Source organism: Mauremys reevesii, linkage group 20, assembly GCF_016161935.1.
Source record: "Mauremys reevesii isolate NIE-2019 linkage group 20, ASM1616193v1, whole genome shotgun sequence".
NCBI classification, from domain to species: domain Eukaryota; kingdom Metazoa; phylum Chordata; order Testudines; family Geoemydidae; genus Mauremys; species Mauremys reevesii.
Window position 1 is genome coordinate 15,698,327 of NC_052642.1, and position 23,282 is coordinate 15,721,608.

At 46.5% G+C, this 23,282-nt stretch overlaps 1 protein-coding gene across 1 annotated transcript; it reads right to left on the reverse strand.

Moving 5' to 3' along the window:
* Window positions 1–6,825: 6,825 nt before the first annotated feature.
* Window positions 6,826–22,812, reverse strand: LOC120387360 (galectin-9-like). Its single transcript, XM_039508023.1, has 10 exons — window positions 22,690–22,812; window positions 19,138–19,226; window positions 18,092–18,302; window positions 17,345–17,464; window positions 15,230–15,265; window positions 14,801–14,851; window positions 13,059–13,103; window positions 10,265–10,353; window positions 8,468–8,630; window positions 6,826–7,359 (listed from the first exon to the last, which is right to left on the reverse strand). The coding sequence occupies exons 1-10, from the start codon at window positions 22,726–22,728 to the stop codon at window positions 7,213–7,215; spliced, it is 990 nt and encodes a 329-aa protein (XP_039363957.1). The 5' UTR covers window positions 22,729–22,812; the 3' UTR covers window positions 6,826–7,212.
* Between the last annotated feature and the right edge of the window lie 470 nt (window positions 22,813–23,282).

Here is a 23,282-nt window from a genome sequence, read left to right on the forward strand (position 1 = left end):
ACCACAACACTCTTTTTTAAAAATCTTATTTGCCTTCTGGTTTTTAACCCTCTTGGGTACCTTCCGGTCCCATTTCCAAGCGTTCTCCAAACCCATGAGAGGTATAAAATAAAAAAAAATTAAAGCTTAAAGTGACATTTTCATGTTACTGCTTGCCTCAAGGAGCTGGGACTTTATGAAACCACACCAAATATTGTGAGAGTCAGCAACCATGCATTTAGCATGTACACTATGGCAGGAGACATTTAATTACTAGGTCAGAAAGCCTGGGACTGATGAGAGATTAAAGACCAACAGTACAGGCACAGCATATCAGACAGAGGGCAAACAGGGAGTAATAAATGAAGGTATATGGTAAGTATTGGGTCCAGCTGGTTACCAAATGGTCATGTGTCTATCAGTATAAATTCAGAATGCTTCACCCAGCAGGACACAAGTTGGCCACTCAGTCTTTTCAAAGAGATCTCCCCCCTCATATTTATTCTGTGGAGGCTATCAGTCACTTCTGAGGCAGGGCAGGGCCATTTTTCCTCCTGCAGAACTCGCCTTCAGGCAACAAAGTTCTCCCTCGGAATCCAAATTCCATTCTCAGCGACACCTGAACATCAGCTGAGTCAGACGGGCATGAAGAACAGGAAAACGTGGGATTAGGCCACTGAGCTCCGGCGTATTCCCTGTCCTGAGAGGAACAACATGGAGGGCAGCCTGAACCCAACTCTTTCTCCATGCCCCTGAGGTGGTGGAGGGGCTCTCTCTACAATCCCTTCTTGTCTCCCTACCTTAAGGCTTTACTCAGAGTGTGTGTGTGTGTACCACCATTCTACACCAACACGTCATAATTTTTTGATTTGCTTTTTAAATGCTTACGTTTACTGCTGAAATTTAGAGAGCATCATATTCCACTCATTCCGTGTACATCCCTGAATAACTCTATGATGGAGTTTACATCTCCTTCAGAGCACAAGGTAGTGCTGTAACTGAAGTCAATGTCCTGCAGGTGCGACAAATTATTGACTCCTCCCTCCTATGGAAACGTGAACAACTGCGCCCTCCTGGGCCTTTGTTAAACTAGATTAAGAGGCACACGTGTTTCTGTTTCAGCACAATGGGTGCATGACTTTCCCCTGCTGAGCCAGTCAGCGGTTTTAATGTGGCACTTTTCCCCCGCATCTTAATTCCACCATTCCAGGAACTTCCCATTAACAGGAAGAGGAAACAGGGCGATTATAGGAAGGGATTAGAAGCAGAAGTGATCTGTTCTAATTGATTGTGAATTTGCTCCTTATATAAACTGGTCCTGACTGTAAATGAAGTCCCAGCGGTGGTGACTGATCTGAAGCCTTACATAATTGCTTTCAGTACAGGAGTAAATGGAACAGAAAGTGCAGATGTGAAGGTCAACAGATGGTTATTATATTTCAAGATAAAAGCCAAAGTTTCATTTGAGACAACAGCATTATGGAACATCTCTTTTGAAGCTCTAAACATATTTAAACGACATATTGTCCAATTATTGAGTTCATTACAGCCCCCGTTCAGCAAGGTACTAAAGCACGTGCATAACTAAATCACAAGTAATCCCTTTAAACTCAAGGGGCCTATTTAGATGCTAAAAGTTACGTGTCATTAAAGACCTTGCAGAACCCAAGCCTGTTTTCAAATTCAAAGCCAAGATTTTAAGTGAGCCATGAGTTTGGGTGTCCAAATTGAGACACCTAGGGGGAGTCTGCCCTTCTGAACGTGCTGAGCTCTCACCTTCTAGGAGTCTTGAGTTGGGAACCCTCAAAAAAAGAATCACTAGCCACTTCTTAAAATCTTGGTCAAGATTTTTCACATGGACACATCCCTACAGACTCATCTAGATATTCATCGCCCTTCATACACACTAACGACCATCATGTAACTATTCCCCCCCCTCCCACTTTCTCTACTTAGAGTTGTTCAGGAAGGAAAGTTTAGTGGTTAAAGCCTGCATGGGACTCAAAGACCTGGCTTCAGTTCCTGGCTCAGCTACCAACTTCCTGTGTGACCTTGGGCAAATCCCTTAACCTGCTCTGTCTCAGTTCTTCATCTGTAAATGCTGAGGATACCTCCTTAGCTGACAGAAGGGGTGTGAAGATAAAATCCATGATTGTGAGTTGCTCAGATACTACAGTGATGAAGGCCATATAGTTACTTAGCCAGATTGGAAATGGAGCATGTCTTAGTTATAACTTAAATGTTATAGGGCTGTGAACTCACACACCCCTCCCCTCAAGCTAGCCACGCACCAGGGAAAAAACACAAGTCACAGGGCCAAGGCAGAGGAGGATGGGGCCTTTAAGACCAAGCTTCCACATATTTTCCATGTGAAGCATCTGATTGCCATGTCTCATGGTGCTCCAGGCCAGAATAAGAACTCCCTCCTACCTCCATAGTCAGGAGCCAAGCTTGCTTTAGAAAGCAGAATTCTCTCCATGGAGTGGTGAGCATCACCTTTACAACACACCGCCTCGATGACTGACTACAACTAAGGCACAAAGCGCTTGTCAAGGAGTCACCTGAACCAGGTACCTCATGGAGCCAGCTCGGCGCAGGCATTACAAAAAACAAGTTAACACTGAACTCAAACTAGCCGCCGAGGTGTTAAAGCCTGTAACATAAATGTTAGTCCTTCAGAGACCCAAGGCAAATACTGTCAAGATTAGACTCCTGTCCAGGCCAGATTACTTGCGTTAGGGCAGGGAGAGACTTCCTTGTCCTGTTTTCACCCAGAACTGGCCTCTAGTGGAAGCAGCCAGCCCTTTTTAATCTGGGCTGCTGGGCCCTGATTGGCCTCCACCTGCTGCCGGCCCTTCTGGCACCACAAGGCCAAGTCTCACTGGTTCTGCCTACAGCTGATCATGGGAGGCCTCTCTAGGAAACCCCTGGAGGTCCAAATTCACTGTTTGTCCCTTGCAGCAGGACACCTTCATGGGGAGGAGGAGGTGTTCCCAGGCAGCAAAGCATCTGGCAAGGGGAAGCAGAGGGGCACCCCATCACAGTGCTGAATGTTCTGGTTCCAATCCAGCACAGCACATAAGAACCTTCTTAAGTTTAAGTATGTGATTAATCCAATTGAAGTCACATACATGATTTGATGCATCAGGGCCAGAGTGTTTAGCACCTTGTGGATCACAGCCCCAAGCTTAGGGTCTGCTTCAAAGCCAACTGAAGTCAATGGGAGTCTTTCTGTTGGCTTGAAGGAGCTTAGGATCAAGCACTTTTAATTGTAAAATCCTTGGAGCAAGGATTGTGTGTTCCTATGTGTTTGTACAGCACCCAACACAAGGAGCCTTGATCGTGACCTCTGGCCACTACCACAACACAATTAATTAGTAATAATATGGAATTATGAAGTTACTAATTTCCCTTCCCCCATTATAACCTGCCATAGGTAAACCTGGTGTAGCTAATTTTTAATCTACTGGAGCATCAGGGATTCGAATGTTTGATTCAAACACAGTTGGGTTTGTGTTCCTTTAATGGAGACAGCAGAAAAAAAGACAGGAGATGGGTGAGAAAAATTTCAATTAAAGAAAAAAAAAGTAATGGCATATAATCATTATACACAGCTTGGGTCAGCTGAAGGGTGGAGAGTACTTACACATATCCCTAATACACCGGGCAAGGTACCCTCAACTAGAAATATGCTTTTTTAAAAAAACCACAGCCTTGCGGGTTGAAAAGAGCATTGTAAACTACAGGAAAATATTTCTCAATTGAACTACGTTTTACAAATCTCCCAAGCACTCTGAGATGTTAGTAACACCAGCCGCTTCCAGGAAGATCCCCAGCCCTAATGAGTGACTCTTTAATCCATCATAACAAAATCCAGTGCCTGGGAGATAAAGCAAAGTTCAAACTGGAATTAAGATGCACATTTTTTAAGCAGTGAGGATAATTAACCACTGGAACAGATTACCAAGGGATATTAAATTCTCCGAGTGCTATGGGTCCACTTACCGTATGGGGAGTTGCCTGCTGGCAGCTCTGGGGATTTGCTCTTGCCAGGTGGACACCCCCCAGAGGAGCACAGGATGTGTTGTTTTTTTCACACCAAGGCCCCTTTCACTCCTGCAGCTTCCTGTTCATGGCTTGGGCCTGCAGCCAAGTCACTAAGGTCCAGGGAAACCAAAGTCCTTCCAGACCAGCTGTCCAGCTGGTATCTGCAACACCCTATGTCATTTCCCAGTGCCTGGTAGGGGAACCCAGGCCCACCCTCTACACTGGGTTCCAGCCCAGTGATCCTCTAACAAGGAACACGGTCTGCACAGTCCTACCCCTTGCTGCTGTTCCCCTGGGCTTTTCCCCTCCTTACCTGTTGCCCTCTCTTTCTGGGTTTGCCAACCCAAACTCCATCCTCCCAGAGTAACTGTAGTTCACTTCCTTACAGCCTCTTGCTGCTCACAACTCCTGGGCTTTCTGCAGGCCCCTCCGGTACCTCCCCAGCTGAGGCCATTTCCAATCAGTGGCCTGCTCCTTGTCTCCTTCTTCAGGTGCAGCCGGAGCAGTTCATTGGCCTGTCTCACCACTTTAACACTTCCAGTCCTGTGTGGGGTGGACACCCCATCACATACCCTTCCTCTCAGGGGTGTGGATGCCCCCTGCCCTGCACCTGCCTGAGCTGTGCCCACAGGTCATCCCTCTCTTGTTCTGTTTCCTCCACCAGGAGACACAAATTATGCTGGTCCTCCATGACATCCCTAAACTTTTCCTGTTGAAACTCCAGGTCTCCTTCAGCTATTTGCAGGTCTGGCTCTGCCGCTATTAGCTTCCCCTGGAGCGTTCCCTTCACTTGCTCCACAGGATCCCCTACCACCCTTTCACTCAAGGTCTGAGTTCCCACCGTAGTTTGCTCCACTTCCGTGTCAGTCCCTATGTCTATCTGGGCCCTCTTCCTCCCAATCATCTCATGTTACCTCCTTACTACCCCCTGCTGGGTGTGTGGGATAACCACCTGCAAGGTCCATTGCTGCCATGTCTATCCTGACAGTCTCTGGCATATGCTGGTCTCCAGACACCACCTCCTTCTTTCCTGTTTCACTGGGGTCCCTGCCTTTCCCTTTACTACAATGCCCGTTCTTAAGAGGCCAGTGCCTCTTTATATGGCCGACCTCCTGGCACCTAAAACAAACCCTTTGCCTTGTCTTGGGAGTAGGCCATTTAGCCTTCTCTTGGGCTAGCCTTGCCCTCACACCTCATAAATGGGCATCCCCTTCTGACCACAGGCAAAAAAGGCCCCTCCCCTTCCTGTTCTCCCCCCATGTTTGGACTTCTTTGGCTTTCTGGCTTTCCTGCCTTCTGGGTGAGGCTTCTTGTCCCTGTTCCAGTCGGGGTACTCTCTTTTTAGGTATTCCCTTTGTCCACAGGCATCACACTGCTTTGGCCAGGCCTACTGCCTCCTGGTACCTCCCTTCCTGTCTCGCTCCCTGTGGTCTCTATGTAAGCTCCTGCAGGAAGAAACTAATCAATACAGCTGCTGTTCAGCTAGCCGAGTCAAAGAGTTTTGCAGGTACCAATGTGCCTCCCACTGTCTCTGTTGGGTCTCCCGGACTTGCCTCAGCAGGGTCTGGATCCATCCCTGCCATTTGTCAGTCCCTTTCTGCAGGGACGGTAACTCTGGAGTCCAGCCTGGGAGGTTGTATGTGCCCTCAGCAAAAAAGGCTTCCACATATTGCAGCTCCATTGTCTCTTTCCTTTTTTTTTTGGCTATGGCTCTCTGCACTCCCTTGTATCAGAGGTGACTGTCTTACGCAGTGCACCACAATCTCTTATCCACCCCCATGTCAGGGGTAACTGCATGACCACTTCCCCCACCACTTGTCACATGGTCCCAACACACCTCCCTTTGGCCAGGGAGTGACTGTAGTTCACTTCCTTGCAGCCTCTTGCTGCTCACAGCTCCTGGGCTTTATACAGACCCCTCCTGTACCTGCCCAGCTGAGCCCATTTCCAATCAGTGGCCTGCTCCTTGTCTACTTCTTCAGGTGCAGCCTGGGTAGTTAATTGGCCTGTCTCACCACTGCAACACCCTATGTCATTTCCCAGTGCCTGGTAGGGTAACCCAGGCCCACCCTCTACACTGGGTTCCAGCCCAGGGATCCGCTAACAAGCAACAAAGCTCTGCACAGTCCTACCCCTTGCTGCTGTTCCCCTGGGCTTTTTCCCACTTACCTGGCTTCCGTCTCCTAGGGGCCTGTCTACTTGGCAAGTTACTGCAGGACAAGCCAGGTGAGAATCTACAGCGTACCACCCTGCCGCTCAGTAACGTCCCATGTGAATTCTGCTTCAGCGCAGGGAAAGTTGCGGGACTTTAATGTGCAGCAAGCTGGTGCGCTGTAGATTCAGACCCTGGCTTTCCCCACAGTAACTTGCAGTGTAGACAGAATCTTTATTCATCAAGATGACAATACTCAACCTTAAGTTTGAAGGTTTTTTTTAATGAGTTCTGAAGCCAATGAAAGCAACACATTTTCTCCAAATGTTTTAATGTTAATTTTAATGCACAGATCCCTGATCATTCACTTACAAAATTAAGGTTTCAGAGTAGCAGCCGTGTTAATCTATATCTGCAAAAAGAACAGGAGTACTTATGGCACCTTAGAGACTAACAAATTTATTTGAGCATAAGCTTTTGTGGGCTACAGCCCACTTCATGGGATGCATAGACTGGAACATACAGCAAGAAGATATTTATACATACAGAGAACATGAAAAGGTGAAAGTAGCCATACCAACTGTAAGAGGCCAATCAATTGAGATGAGCTATCATCAGCAGGAGAAAAAAAACTTTTGAACTGATAATCGAGATGACCCATAGGTGTGAGGATACTTAACATGGGGAAATAGATTCAATTAGTATAATGACCCAACTATTCCCAGTCTCTGTTCAAACCTAAGTTAATTGTATCTAATTTGCTTATTAATTAAGGTATCATCATAGTAAAAAGGCTTCTAAAATGAACAATATGATCTGAACAGAAGTAAAGTTCTAGCATATGAAAAGCTCATGCAAAAAGCGTGGGTTGGTATTGCAGAAACAGCAGGATTGCTAGTTAGGTTGAAGCGGTTATAAAAAAAAGAATTCGATTCTTGATTAAGTTTCAGGAGCAAATTCCCTAGTAAGCTGCTAATTTTAGGGGGTGTACACAGAAGCCGACTGTTATATAAATTGCACGTAGGATTTCATCTTTAAACCTGAACACAGGTCAGCGTAACATCACCCTCTATTTCAAGCCTGTCTACCTGCTGCAGGTTAGGAACTCGATGGTTGTATTCAAACTGGTGCTGTCCATTCACAGCCACCTTAAAGCAGTGAGTGTCACATAAAATCCAGATCTGCAAACCGAGGGAGGAAAAAAAAAGGTGAAGAAATCCCATAAACAGGCATTCAGAAACAAGTGTGAAAAAGCAATAGCTATGGAGAAAAATATATAGAAGGCATAAAATATATGAATTTCTCCCTCTTTTATAAAAATACATTTGCAAAGTTGCGCTTGTAAATCATAACAGTCATCAATCTAGCGCTACGGGACAATGTGATCTGGTAGACTGAGCGTTGGACTGGAGCCAGGGGCTCTGGAGTTCTGCAGCCAGCTCTCACTGGTTTGCTGGGTGGCTGCGGGCAAGTCATTTAATCTCTGTGTTTAAGATTTCCCATCTATTATGTGGGGTTATCAATATGTTCTCACTACCCCACAGGGCTGACTGGGCTCCACAGCTCTGAAAATGTCAAACCCTAAGTGTTACTACAGTGGGATTTACAATTCTAGTACAGACCAGCGCCCTCTCTGGGAAGCCTGCCTCCAGCAGGAATGTATATGGATGGTAAAGCCTTCATACAGCTAAATGGAGGGAAATTCTATTCGATGCTAGCCAGTCACTGGCTTATTCCCTGAAGCACAAGCACTGATAGTCCTTATACTGTTATCCTTACTATGAATACTGACCTAAACTTTCAAAAACAACAAGGAGTTCGGCGGCACCGTAAAGACTAACAGATTTAGTTGGGCATAAGCTTTCGTGGGTGAAGATAAGAAGTGAGGTTTTTTACCCATGAAAGCTTACGCCCAAATAAATCTGTTAGTCTTTAAGGTGCCCCCAGACTCCTTGTTGTTTTTGTGGCTACAGACTAACACCGCTACCTCCTGATACTAAACTTTCAAGAGTGACTAGGGATTTTAGTACCTTTCTTTTTGGGCTGTCACCTTGAGACACGTTGAAAAGACCTAATTTTCAGAGAGTGCTAAGCATTTGCCCTCTGAAAAATCAGGCCCCTTTAAAGGGTCTCAAACTGGACAACCAAGAGTCAATAACCACTTAACAATTTAAGGTGCTATTTCTCTTCCTAAATGTGCCCAAGTGAATGTAAAGGCCTCAAAGGCCAAAAGCAAATGTCCCTGTCAATTAGCACAATGAGTGACCAGTTTAAAATAGTTTTGCTTACTGTGAAGCTCTGCCCAGGGAGGAGAGGCATGCCACCTGGCAAGCCACGTTCCTCTGGTCCCCAGGACTGGTGCAGCTGACTGTTGCGGACAATGGTCTTCTCAGAGAATCTTGGGTTTAGATGGAAGGCAATGTGTTCGCCCCATTTCAGATTGACATGGAATCTAAACCACACCGGAGACAAATCACGTGCATGAGACCCCCTCAGTTTTAAACAAACAAACAAGCCAACATTCACTACAGTTTTATCTGGGAAACACAATATGATTAACTAGAAGGTGTGAAGTAGAAAGTGAGTATCAAGCGCAATAATACAGTACATGCATTTAAGCCACTTGAATAAAATATGCATCCTTTTATTTTGCAGCTGCAATTTGTGGCTGCTTCAAGTAGTTAATAGTTGGCACCAGTTATAGAGCATTGAATCACCTAGTGCCTTAGTTTCAAAGATGGTGAGCAACTGCAGTTCCCCTTCACTTTACATGGGAGTTGTAAGCGGTCCACTCCTCTGAGAATCAGGTAATCAGTTACCTGAATGTGACTACGAGTCAGGCAGTTAAATGTCGCCATCTGTGCTTGCAATTTATTATTCTCACAATTAACTGCTGGTGCAAAGTAAAATGCTTGGCTGAGGCCCCCTTAAAAATTCTGACCAACAATTTGACTCATCATTATTGTATTCCTTATGTTTAAACTCAACAACGAGCTTGGCTTAATCAAATGATTTGAAAGCTTTAGAGAAAATACATTTTTATACAAAGTACACTAGCACCTTCAAGTTGCACTGTCCTCTCCTGGTAATATACCACTGTCATTTTCAGTATAAAATGCCTTGGCTGAAATGTCACGTTGCTAAGATTAATTAAGACAGTGCTACAACAACTTCTAATGAGATTTAAAAAAGCAGGCTCTGTCGTGTATGGAAGAACTGCTTTCCTTCGGTCTGCAGGGTGAAAATTTCACAGCTGTGTGTGCAGAATGAGTTAGCTGGACAGGAGATTCCAAGAGCTCTCAGCATCTGTAGCCAGGCGTCTTGACAGACACTGCAACTCAGCAAGTTATTCCAGACAGACAGACCCCTCCACTGACATTAAACATCACTGAAATCTAGGGTGCAGTTGGCAGCCCAGGCAAAATTTCCCATTGGGACTAAAATTTGCAAACCAAGAGCCAAATCTTACCCTCAGCTGTACAAAGTGGCTGAAACTGAAGTCAGTGGAAGGAATAGTGACCTCAACTGACTCTCAATGAAGTCAATGCAAACGCTCTCACTGAAGTCAATGGGAGTTGATCCCCAAAAGTGTTAATTAAACGCCAACTGTACTGGCCTACTTGTAGTGGTGGTTATAGGCATACAGGCATGTTGTGCAGCCGCTGAGGGGGAAACATGTAGGCAGAAACACCAGGCAGTTATAAAGGAAAAATCTTAAGGATGCCAGGACACGTCAACAGGAGCTGTGTTTGTGTGCAGAGGGATTGCAGAACTCGGCCCTAAGGCAGCTATTTAAAATATGACGATGACTGTACGCTGGGGGGAAAACCCTTATTGACAAGTGCGTCTTCCCTGAACTTCAGAGACATCCAGGGCCGCCCGGAGGCCTGGGGGGGAGGGGGGCCAAGTGGCCCCGGGCCCCGCAGGGGCCCCCACAAGAATACAGTATTCTATAGTATTGCAACTTTTTTTTATGGAAGGGGCTCCCAAAATTGCTTTGCCCCAGGCCCTCTCAATCCTCTGGGCCGCCCTGGAGACATCTACATCTGTCTGCAATGCAGACACGGGGCTGTCTCTGCTACTTACCGGTCAGCATGAAGAGGAATGGTCCCTGTTATTATGAGAGATCTTGATGGATAAAAACCTCCAAAAATCAAAGTGTGGTATGGCACAGGCTAGTGAAAGATACAGGAAAACAGGCTTAAAAAAATATCACTCAGAACATACTTGCTCCCTTTTTATTTTCACCCACCAGAGGGCATCTAATAAACGCACGTCACTTAAAAACAAATGACAAAGGACGTCAGACAGATCCTTCAACAAAAGTGTCAGGATGTTTCAGATCCATTTAGAGGTTGATTCTATCACCAGTAGGGAGTTCGAGTAATCTTGCAATACATTAAGCATTGCCCTGCACTGTGGGGTAAGCAATACTGACTGTATCAAGCTTCTGACACTAAGGCTATGTCTGTACTGCAGCTGGGAGAGCTTCCCTGCAGGGGGAGACAAACAAACTGTAGTTCTGTTTGACCTAATGAGCTAAAAATAGCAGTGTGGACACGGCAGCATGCGAGGTTGCTCAGGCGAGCTGAGTTCAAGCCTGCCCGACCCCCTGGGTACGTACTGCTTGTGCTGCTGTGGCTACGCTGCTGTTATTAGCACATTAACTCCAGTAGAGTTAGAGTGTATTTGTCCAACAGGGCTGGGAAGCAGGCAGGGCCCCGTCCTATTCAACATATTCATAAATGATCTGGAAAAAGGAGTAAACAGTGAGGTGGCAAAATTTGCAGATGATAAAAAACTACTCAAGATAGTTAAATCCCAGGCAGACTGAGAAGAGCAACAAAAGGATCTCTCAAAACTGGGTGACTGGGCAACAAAATGGCAGATGAAATTCAATGTTGATAAATGCAAAGTAATGCACATTGGAAAACATAATCCCAACTATACGTATAAAATGATGGGGTCTAAACTGGCCGTTACCACTCAAGAATGAGATCTTGCAGTCATTGTGGATAGTTCTCTGAAAATGCACTCAGTGTGCAGCGGCAGTCAAAAAAGCAAACAGAATGTTGGGAATCATTAAGAAAGGGATAAATAATAAGACAGAAAATATCATATTGTCTCTATATAAATCTTGAATACTGCGTGCAGATGTGGTCGCCCCATCTCAAAAAAGATATATTGGAATTGGAAAAGGTTCAGAAAAGGGCAACAAAAATGATTAGGGGTATGGAACAGCTGCCGTATGAGGAGAGATTAATAAGATTGGGACGTCTCAACTTGGAAATGAGACGACTAAGGGGGGATATGATAGGGGTCTATAAAATCATGACTGGTGTGGAGAAAGTAAATAAGGAAGTGTTATTTACTCCTTCACATAACACAGGAAGTAAGGGTCACCAAATGAAATGAATAGGCAGCAGGTTTAAAACAAACAAAATGGAGTATTTTTTCACACAGTGCACAGGCGGTCTGTGGAACTCCTTGTCAGAGGATGTTGTGAAGGCCAAGAAACAGGGTTCAAAAAAGAACTAGAAAAATTCATGGAGGACAGGTCCATCAATGGCTATTAGCCAGGATGGGCAGGGATGGTGTCCCTAGCCTCTGTTTGCCAGAAGCTGGGAATTGGCGACAGAGGATGGATCGCTTAATGATTACCTGTTCTGTTCATTCCCTCTGGGGCACCTGGCATTGGTCACTGTCGGTAGACAGGATACTGGGCTAGATGGACCTTTGGTCTGACCCAGTATGGCCGTTCTTATGAGCTATCAGAGTTCAAGCCTGCCCAACCCCCTGGGTACATATTGCTTGTGCTGCTGTGGCTACGCTGCTATTAGCACATTAGCTCAAGCAGAGCTAGCGTGTAGTTGTCCAACAGGGCTGGTAAGCAGGCTCACAGGTGCAGTGTTGACATACCCTAAGGGCCAGATCCTCTGCTGGTGTAAATCAGCATAGTTTCATATCAGTCAATAGAGCTACACTGATTTTCATCAGCTGAGACTCTTGTGCAGAAAAGAGGGTGACTTTAGGAGCTGTGTATCTGAAAAAGCCTGAGACTCACTCGTAATGAAATTATGCACCCCCTGCATTATTGCTTTTCATGAGACATTCACTTAGAGAAGGGCCCAAACCATAACATCACATCTGAACACCCATGAACTCCGGCAGAGTGTAGCCAGTCCTCCTTTCGCTGTAAAGACCAAACAAAAACCCCAGATCCAAATAAGCCAGAATCCTGGCAACACCCGGATCTGGATATGAATGGTCCATCTTGGGCTCCACCCTCCATAGAACAGGTGCAGCAGAGAGTGCTTGTCCAAGCTTCCCTACATCATTAACATGCTCTAAGCTGAATCTGCAGGGAGCACCTCGGGTGGGTGGCAAGGGGGATGAGAGAATAGATTGGTCTCCAGGGTCCAATCAGTCATTGGCTTCCCCTTCTCTAATGAGACCAATCTGCCCCAGTTGTTGTTACCTGACTCCTGAGAACTAGACTGAGACCCACCAAACCACACTGAGGTCATTACTATTACTTTTAATGTTCACCTTTAGTTTTATTTAACTCAATCCGTCCAACCCCACTGGAATGCCAGGTAGCAATCAAAGCCAGCAGGCTCACCAACGCAGGTGTATGGAACCTTTCCCATAAGAAACCTGTTCTGGAGACTAATCTTTCCACCGTTGGATAACCCAGTGGGCATTATTCTTTCCCAATGTGACAATTCAGAGAAGTCACTCCTCCTGACAGTCTCTCAGCTCTCTGAAATCACATTCTCGGCCAGAATTCTTTCTGACCTGATCTTTCAGCACTTCAGATTTAAAAAGTACCCACCTCCCCAGGGACGCCAACCACTTAGATAATGTTATAAAGACTTACATAAGTTTGCGGCTGGTATGGTCCAGGTGCGAAAGCAGGATTTGACTACGATCAGAAAGGAAAGGAGAAAAGATCTCACACATCTGAACAGGCAGCCATGATAAGTCGGCAGAGTTAAAACAAAAGTGTGTTTACCAATTCCATAAGAGCCACACTTCCAATTGTTAAAGGTAACTACTCGTTCTTTTAACTATGCCTTACCTGTGTGTATTAATTTTAAAAGTCTGTAAACCACACCAGGCGTTTTAAAGTGGGAGAGGGAGGAGGTTCCAATGACAACTTTGAAAGAGGATAGAGCAAGCTCCCTTTTAGACATCTGGTTAATAAAAGCTTTCTGTCTGTGCTGCCACCGAGACAAATTCTGTTCCTAGTGACACCCACGGAACCTCACGGACTTCTGAGAGCAGAGTGTTCAGAAGCGACACACAACAAAGAAAAGGGCCCAGTCCTTCTTGGATGGGATTCTCAAAAGCACTAAACACTGGCCTAATTCTACTCTCCTTGGCAGCAATGGAAGTTGAGGGTCCTCAGCACCACACAGGCAGGGGCGGCTCTAGACATTTCGCCACCCCAAGCATGGTGGCATGCCACGGGGGGCGCTCTGCCATATTCTGCTCTCAGTTACATGGATGTACAGGAACTCCTCACTTACAGTCGTCCCGTTAACGCTGTTTTGATGTTAAGTTGCTGATCAGTTAGGGAACATGCTTGTTTAAAGTTGTGCAATGCTCCCTTCTAATGTCGTTTGGCAGCCGCCTGCTTTGTCCACTGCTTGCAGGACGAGCAGCCCGTTGGAGCTAGCTGGTGGGGGCTTGGAACCAGTGTGGACCAGCAGCCCCCCTATCAGCTCCCCGCTCCCCTAAGTTCCCTGTGCAGCAGCTGTCCCTGCCCCCACTGCCATGTGCTGCTACTGCCCTTTGCCTTGGAGCTGCTCCTAGGGACTCCTGCTTGCTGTACGGGGGGGGGGAGAGGGCAGAAGAGGGGGGCTAATGTCAGGGTGTCTCCCCCTCCCCACTGCTCCTGCACCCCGCTTACCCTATCTTCCATAGAGCAGGGGGGACACACAACGGATGGAGGGAGCTTCTAGGCAGTAGATGCGGGTCTCAGCAAGGTGATTTAATTAACAAGGCAGTGTACTTAAGCCTGGAGTCAGCTACTTAAAGGGGAAATGCGCATTTTTTCTCTCACACACAGGGTGTGTGTCTCTGTCTGTCCTCCCTCCTTTCCTGCTGCCTTGTAGAGTGTTGTGAGAGTTAACCCTTGAGGCCTCAGTCAATTGCTAGTTCATTTAGCAGTAAGGCATTCCCTGGGAAATATCCCACCCTCTGACTCCTCCACCTCAACCAAGCTTCACAATCATCATCACTGTGTACCAGTATTAAACTGTTTGTTTAAAACTGATACTGCATGTGTGTGTGTGTGTCTGTTTGTTTGTGTATATATATATAGTATTTTCTCTGGTGAAAAAAATTTCCCTGGAACCTAACCCCTCATTTACATTAATTCTTATGGGGAAATTGGATTCGCTTAACATCGTTTTGCTTAAAGTCGCATTTTTCAGGAAGATAACTACAATGTTAAGTAAGGAGTTCCTGTAATAAAATCCAGACTAACGCTATTCAAGCAAATTGAATTATTTTCTACTTACACTGTGTAAAAGAGAACTCTATTTAGCCCATTGAGTCAAGCAGAAAAATTTCCCTTCAATTAATACAAATGAATTCAGCATCACTTGAACTCACACTATATGTTGATCCAGGAGCGAACTGCATAGGTAGGAAAACTGCATTGGTCTGAAAAGCGAAAGACAATGTTGGTACTCAATAAATCAAAGATTAGGCACTAGGAGGCACTAGCAACACAGAAATCAAGTGAATCTTTGTGAATGTACAAATTAACCCTGAAAAAGTCAAGAAGAAAGCCCAGACAGTGATATTTTTTTCTCTCCTTTGGCATACTGCCATTATTATCTTTGCATGCGCCGACAATATGTTTCTTTCTGATAAAATTATACAGAATCCTGTCGCTACTGAACAATTCTTGCTTCAGATTTTTTTTGTGGAGAGAAGAAATAAATATAGCTTGTCAGATCTGCTCTGTTTTCCAACTTTGGTTGATACAAGCCAACAAAAGGAACAAAGTGTAAAAAGAAAGTTAGATTAAACACTTACGATCCCAGCTGCTCTAGGACACCAAGCACTTGGGGGCTAAATGTTATGAAAAAGAAAAAATTAGTGCAAAATGCTTGACTGGCAAAATCAGCTGACAGAAGCAATGTGCTCTAGTGATTCCAGCACCCACCTGGGAGTCAGGGGACCTGGGTACACACTCTTCCACGAACTTACTACGCAAGCTTGGGCAATGTCAAAGGGCCAGATTCTGCCACCCTGACTCACGGTGAGAAATAACTTATTCCATGAGTTCTGGAAACTGGGAATAGGCATGGAGTAAGGTATGGTGCTCCCCAGCATGAGTAAATATAGGCCATCATCTTGCCCAAATTCAAGAAAGCAACCCTGTTTAGGAAGGATGCTTAAGCATATGCTAACATCCCATTGACGTGAAAGTGACGCACGTGCTTAAGAACTTTGTTGTATTGGAGCTTCTGTTTGTGATTCAATTTCCCCATGCTATAAACAAAGATAATACTTACAATTGCCATCTCATCAGACCACATCTCACCTAATAATTCCCTGTCATTGCAAGGGCCTCGGGCATTGGTGACCGTTTTGTAAAGGGGCCACTTAGTGCACAAGAAACACACTCTGCTTACAGTACTGCAGGCTGGGAACTTGCTGCTTTACTCAACTATATAGAGACGGGGGTGGGGAGGGGGAGGGGGAGGGAGAGGGTGGTGAAAAACACACACTAACTAAAAAGGAAATGAAGGAAGGGTGGAGCACGGCTCAAACCATAATACTCTGACCCAGTGGCTCTCAACTTTTCCAGACTACTGTACCCCTTTCAGGAGTCTGATTTGTCTTGTGTACCCCCAGGTTTCACCTCACTTACAACCTACTTGCTTACAAAATCAGACATAAAAATACAAACGTGTCACAGCACACTATTACTGACAAATTGCTGACTTTCTCATTTTTACCAGATAATTATAAAATAAATCAATTGGAATATAAATATAGTACTTACATTTCAGTATACGGAGCAGTATAAACAAATCATTGTCTGTATGAAATTTTTGTTTCTACTGACTTTGGCAGAGCTTTTTACGTAGCCTGTTGTAAAACTAGGCGAATATTTGATGAGTTGATGGACCCCCCGCAACATCTCTGCATACTCCCAGGGGTACATGTACCCCTGGTTGAAAACCACTGCTCTGAGTAACCCAGTTAACCCCTTAATGACCACTTTACTACAGGCAGTTTGGTTTCTCCCATGACACACATTTTAGTTTCCAGAGGACTAAAACGTTATGGTCTAACTAAAGTCTTTGTATTTAATACAAAAATCCTGGGCAAAAACTAATGGCCTGTGATATTCAGAAGGTCAGCCTGGATGATCTGATGGTCCCTTCTGGTCTTAAAAATACACGAAACTATGAAGCCTCTTCTAACCCCCTGCTGGGGCATTGGTCTAGTACTGACTCAGAGAGAATCAGAATCAGCGACACTACTTGTTCTTTGTAGGCACCTACAAGTTCCTTGTAGGTCTCCAATTGGAGCATGGAATCCAGTCCCCTGACTTTTCATATTTAATGGGTTTATAATACAAGGTGGTCTGGCAGTAGGCTCATTACTATTTCCCTGACAGGCTTGCCTCCAGTTCAGTAAATACAGGAATACATCAGAGGATTTTTTTTTTACAAGTAAAATATTGGGTTTACGAACCAAGGGTCGAATCCTGCAAGGACCCCAATGATTCCTGAAAGGATCTGAACATCCTCATCCCACACTGAGCTCAGAGCTCACTCAGTTCACTGGCATTTTTTCCCACTGTTGGTTCAGTTTAGTTGCAGTTCCATTGGTGGCAGCAAAACTGGAAGCACTAGCACAGACAGGCATTGGCTTTTTATCATCTTGGAGCATGACATGGCAATAAAAAAATATCTGCACTCTGTCCACGCTAGCGTTTTCCCCATTGTCAGTCTAACACTGGTAAAGCTCCACCAATGGTAACACTAATGGGGACAAGGCCAGTTTGAGATATTCAGCAACTCACAGGATGTACTCAGATTCTCACTGGATCATGCCCCAAATCTCTGCAAATACTAGTCTCTCCAGTTCCCCTCGGGGTTCTGAAACACAATAATACATGCAATCGGCCCTTACAGCAGTATCTTGGAAGCTGATGATTGCCACATCCACACCCCCAGACACACTAAGGTAGTTCACTTTGGAAAGTGGAATCCGGTGCTTGTACTCCACAAAGGGATTTCCATTTACAGCAACCTGCCATGTGTAAAAAGCAGAAGTTATTCTTTTGGAATAAAGGATAATGTCTCATGTCCATAAGAAAATGTAAGGTTTGTTTTTTTTTTAAATTACAAAACCTAAGAACAATAGAAATATTTCTATGAAGTTTTACAAAAAATCTATTTTACAAAAATCAATTAAAAATAAACCAACACTTCCCTCCAGCTTTTGCAATCAAAACACTGCAGCACTGTGCTACTGCCTGTGAACCCAAAAGCGAAATTCACTAGAAACTGACTAAGAACTCATGCAAAACTGACTAGTCTTTGAATTATCTAAATGGATTAAGGCCGCAAACCTGTAAACACATATGCGCATGCTTAACTTTACTCATCTGAGCAGTCTCATTGAAGTCAATGGGGCTTCTCACATGTGTAAAATTAAACATGGGCACAAGTGTTGCAGCATCAGGGCCTAAAATGCAAAAGTAAGCAGAGTTTTAGTACGTTCCCATTCAAATAAATGAAAAGACTTCCCGTAACGATTTCCTATAAAAGGGAATTGTTTTAATATAACTCTTTAGATGTGAGAATGTTCCTTGATTCAGCAGAAGAGCCATTTTATAATTAATCTGCAAGTAAAATACAGTATTAAAACAATTACCTGGAATGAGTCGTGTTTTACCAAAACCCGAATCTCAAAGGGGTGACCTTTAAAAAAGGGCATTGCATCTTTCCTCTCTTCTCTTCCCCAATTCTGTCTTTCAAAAGTATTGCAAACCACACATCCACGCTCTTCAAATCGTGGGTTAAAATGCAAAGCAATATCAGCGTGAGGACTTGGGTAGGGTCCACACTGAAAGTCTATCTTGAAGCTGTGAAGGAAAAAAGTACAAAGAGGAACTAAATTGAGCATGGTTAAGAAATCTAGTGTGCTTTCACTTGTATCCAAAATAGTCTTTATACAGGACTAGCCTCTGCTGCCTCTCAAAGATGTCTCTTCTGTCATTACAACATTTCTACACGGAAAGTCTCAAGCAACATAGTAATTTATGATCACAACCTAGTCTATTGTGAAAACAAACCTCAGAGTGATCATACTTAGTAGGTAAGCCTGTGCTAACTGATTTTCTCCTGCTGAAAACCAACTAAGGTTATGTTCCTCCAAACGCTTACTTCTGGGCAGAGACTTTTTTACCATGACTAATCCCACTGAAGTTATTGGAATTAATCGGAATGTTTAGGATTATTCCCAGTAGTAAATATTTGTAGGATCAGGGCTTAAATGAACAACTTGAATATTTACAATGCATGTTTCAATGCTACTGAGCCTATTGAGATATTTCCAGTGTTTTAACTCACCTTCCGAGATAACTGCGTGACTGGCACATTATAAGATTGGAACTACTTATCGTTGCGATAGCGTATCTTTCAAAGGTGCATTTCCTATAGTATCAATTATAGTAACATCAGACCTGATCTTCCAAGCTCTCAAAGCCGTAGCTGAACGACTCTGTGTCAACAGATCAGAACTAGATCAGTATTTCTGGAAATGGGGGAAACTTTCCCACAGACAAATTCCTCTGAGTCACTAGAGCAAACCTCCTAACCTCTTCCTGGTCATGCTCCAGGGGGTGGAAACATTCCAAGATTCTCAACAGTTGATTTTAGGCACAGACGTGGAGCAGCCGTATCCCTACAAGCACACACCTGTCACATGTAGGAAGAACAGTTCCACTGATGATAACCATCAATCCGTCATGAAGACCGCCATGAATAGGCCCAGTAAATGGAAGAGACTGGGGGATAGAAAGAAAGCAACACAGTGAACATTAGAGGGTACAATATTTAAACCACTTTTCTAACCCTGAATTGATGTTCATCTCCCATTCATCTGGCTGTGGTTTTGGATTCTTCCGCCTGATGAGTCACTACAATTTCAACCTGATGACCTGAAGTCAGTATGCTGCAAAATTTCTCTCTGAGGACTGTTCCTAAAGAGCCTGACTTGCTGTGTAAAGGCACATCCCTCACAGCCCAGCTCCATAAGATGAAACAGCCAAAGCTCAGTTGATCCTAGTGGTAACAGTCAGCATTCATTCCTCCCAGGCAGTGTGGCCTGGTGGATAGAATAATGGATTCGTTCAGGAGACCTGGGATCAACTCTCAGCTCTGCCCCCAGCCTGCTGGGTGACCACAGGCAAGTTACTTCCCTTCCCTGTGCCTCAGTTTCTCCATCTGTAAATGTGACCAGAAAGCTGTTCACAGCCTGGACTGTCGGCCTGGGGTGGTTCATGGTTGAGTCTCCAGCTAGAGCCTGGCTGCCCACCAGGGTCCCGGCTCCGCACTCCCAGCCAGGCTGCTGCCTGGGTTCCCCCCTCCGATCCAGGCTGTGCCTGCCTGGCTCCTCACTCCTAGTTCTGAGCCCGACTGCACCAGGCAGCTCCCATGCTCCCGGCGAGGAACATTGAGCTGAGAACCCAGAGGCAGCCGTGCTCAGATCGGGGAGCTGAGAGACCAGCGGCAACCGTGCTCCCAGCGGGGAGCCCAGGGGTCAGCTGGGCTCCCAGTGGGGAGCTGCGCCCGGAGCTGAGAGCCCAGGCTCTCAGCCCCTCTAAGTTGGTGGAAACGCTCCTGGTGTGGTGCTACTCAGAAGCTGCTCAGAAGCTCGAAACAAAAAGAGAAGTTTCTTGAACTAAAAAAACAAGCAAACAGCCCAACATTACCCAAGCAGACTACATCTATTCTGCATACGGAAGCATAAAAACAAGTTCATTCCAGTTTTCACAGCACAAACAAACACTGACTTTGTGTTGTTAAAAAATATTGTTGTTTTTTTTTAATCTGAGCCCAACACTACAGGGTGAGGTCAAATTTAGCCACTTTAGGTCGATTTTATAATGAAGCAATCCTGTTCTGTCAACCTAAAAAGCTCTTAAAATCGACTTCTGTACTCCTCCCTGGCGAGCGGAGTAGCGCTAAAATTGACCTTGCTGGGTAAAATTTGGGGTAGTGCGGATGCAAACCGATGGTATTGGCCTCTGGGAACTATTCCAGAGTGCTCCATTGTGACCACTCTGGTCAGCACTTTGAACTCCGATGCACTAGCCAGTACACAGGAAAAGCCTCGGTAACTTTTGAATTTCATTTCCTGTTAGAGCAGCGTGGCGAACTCTGACTTTGTGGTTTTTAACCTGAGGTCATTTTTCTCTCAGGCTTAGTTCTTTCATGTGTAACATTTTTTGTCAGAGGACTTGAGTGTAAGAATGCTACAATTTCCTATACCAATGGTAAATGAATAATATGAAGAGATTATAGGTGCAAAACTTGCAAGCATTTATTTGTAAGGAAGCTAACAAGACAGATTTCTTCTTATTTCGACAGATTTCTTTGCTGTGATCATTCATCACCCCAACCCTGGCAACAGTGCGCCTTTCGATTTTGGGTCTCTGGGTTGTTGCACAATGGTGTCCATTTCCTGTCCCTCAAAGATGCACTCAGGAAACAAGGGGTCTTGATCCTCCTCTGCCTCACACCTTGTGTAGTTAGTTGCACCTGTGCAAAGTGGGTGTACAAAGATATTCCCAGCAGAGATTCTGATTTGACAGCATTTTGCACTCAGATGTAGATGAATACACAAGGTGCAGGGCAGTGGAGAATCATATTTCCTAACGAGGACCTGGCTTTTTCCAGGAAGCTGTGAAATGAATTAGTCCAAAAGTGAGAAACCCAGTCATGGGGACAAATTTGTCCCTGGTATTACTGAAGTTTACAGCAGCAATGCATAAGGCCCAATGTCTTTTCCAAGGAACTGCTGTGACCCCATCCCCTTTCGCAGCCTTATGAAACTTGGTGACATATTACTTTCTCTACCAGACACGAGACACTTGGGGCCACATTTCCCAGTGTATTTAGGTGCCTAAAGATACAGATAGGGGCCTAATGGATTTTCAAAAACGTTTACGAGTTTGGTGCCTGGAGAGACAAGTGGACGAGGTGATATCCCTTACTGGATGAACGGCTGTTGGTGAGAAAGAGAAGCTTTCGAGCTACCCAGAGCTCTCAGTCTGGGAAAGGTCCTCAGAGTGTCACAGCTAAATACAGGGGTGAACAGAGAGTTTAGCACAGTGGCTCTCAACCTTTCCAGACCTCAGCACCCCTTTCTCGAGTCTGATGTGTCTTGTGTATCCCCAAGTTTCATCTCACTTAAAAACTTACAAAATCAGACATAAAAAATACAGAAGTGTCACAGTGCACTAGTCCTGAAAAATTGCTGACTTTCTCATTGTTACCATATCATTATAAAATAAATCAATTGGAATATAAACTCCCTAGAAGATTGAGTACCCCCAGGGGTACACGTACCCCTGGTTGGGAACCACTGGTTTAGCGTAAGTCGTTAGCGCATATTCTAAGGGACCATTCACGGTGCCCGGTTGCTTTTGAAAATCCCACTAGGTGCCCCTCTGTGGCGCTTGGCCCTGCACACCTTTGGAAATCTGGTCCTTGGTCACTTTCAGCAGGTGACTCAGCCTGAGCCCAGAAAGGAGCTTGGGAGGAGCAACTTGGGGATAACAGAGAAACCCAAGAAACATTTCAGCTGCTACAAAATGGGGGTGGGAGGAGGGGACAAGAAATAACTCTGCCTGATTTCTCCCCGATCTCTCTCCTGACCCCCATACACCAGCCAACCCTGGGGGTCCCTCTCCCTGTGCCTCCCCCGCCCCAGCCAAGCCCGGGGCTCCCTCTCCCTGTGCCCCCCCCCCGGCCCCAGCCAACCCCAGGGGACCCTCTCCCTGTGCCCCCCCGCCCCAGCCAAGCCCAGGGGTCCCTCTCCCTGTGCCCCCCCGCCCCCGCCAAGCCCAGGGGTCCCTCTCCTGTGCCCCCGCCCCAGCCAAGCCCGGGGTCCTCTCCCTGTGCCCCCGCCCCAGCCAAGCCCAGGGGTCCTCTCCCTGTGCCCTCCCCGCCCCAGCCACGCCCGGGGGTCCCTCTCCCTGTGCCCCCCCCGCCCCAGCCACGCCCGGGGGTCCCTCTCCCTGTGCCCCCCCCGCCCCAGCCAAGCCCAGGGGTCCCTCTCCCTGTGCCCTCCCTGCCCCAGCCACGCCCAGCCAAGCCCGGGGTCCCTCTCCTGTGCCCCCTCCCCAGCCACGCCCAGGGTCCCTCTCCCTGTGCCCCCCCGCCCCAGCCAAGCCCGGGGGTCCCTCTCTCTGTGCCCCCCCCCCGCCCTCCTGTCCCGTCCCCCTCCCCTCGCGAGAGACTCCCCGGCGTGAAATAAGGCGCCCGCTGCCCGCTGTGAGCCATGGGGGCGACCGGGACAGACGCGAACTGCGACGGGCGGACGGAGCCTTTATCCGCTGCGCTAGCGGGACTGGGAGAGAACCGAAAGTGAGAGCGCGGGGCCCGGGGAAGCGCAGGCGGGGAGCAGGCGGGGGTTGTACAGGCAGGGGGGGGTGAGGGGCACAGGCAGGAGGAGGATGTGCATGTGGGGGATGAGGGGCGCAGGCAGGGCGGGGGTTGTACAGGCTGGGGGAGGGGCGCAGGCGGGGATGAGGGGCGCAGGCAGGGGAAGGGGGTTGTACAGGCTGGGGGGGCGAGGGGAGCAGGCAGGGGAAGGGGGTTGTACAGGCTGGGGGGGGATGAGGGGCTCAGGCAGGGTGGGGGGTTGTGCAGGTTGTGGGGAGAGGGGAGCAGGCCGGGGAAGGGGATTGTACAGGCTGGGGGGGGGGAGTGCACCAATGCAGCCTGGCAAGGGGCTCTGAGGAGCCCCTGCAGGTGGGTGATCACAGGCAGGGGAGAAGGGGCACGGGGTGGAGAAGTGGGAGCGAGTAGTTGCTGACGAGGTGGCGTGGGGCAGG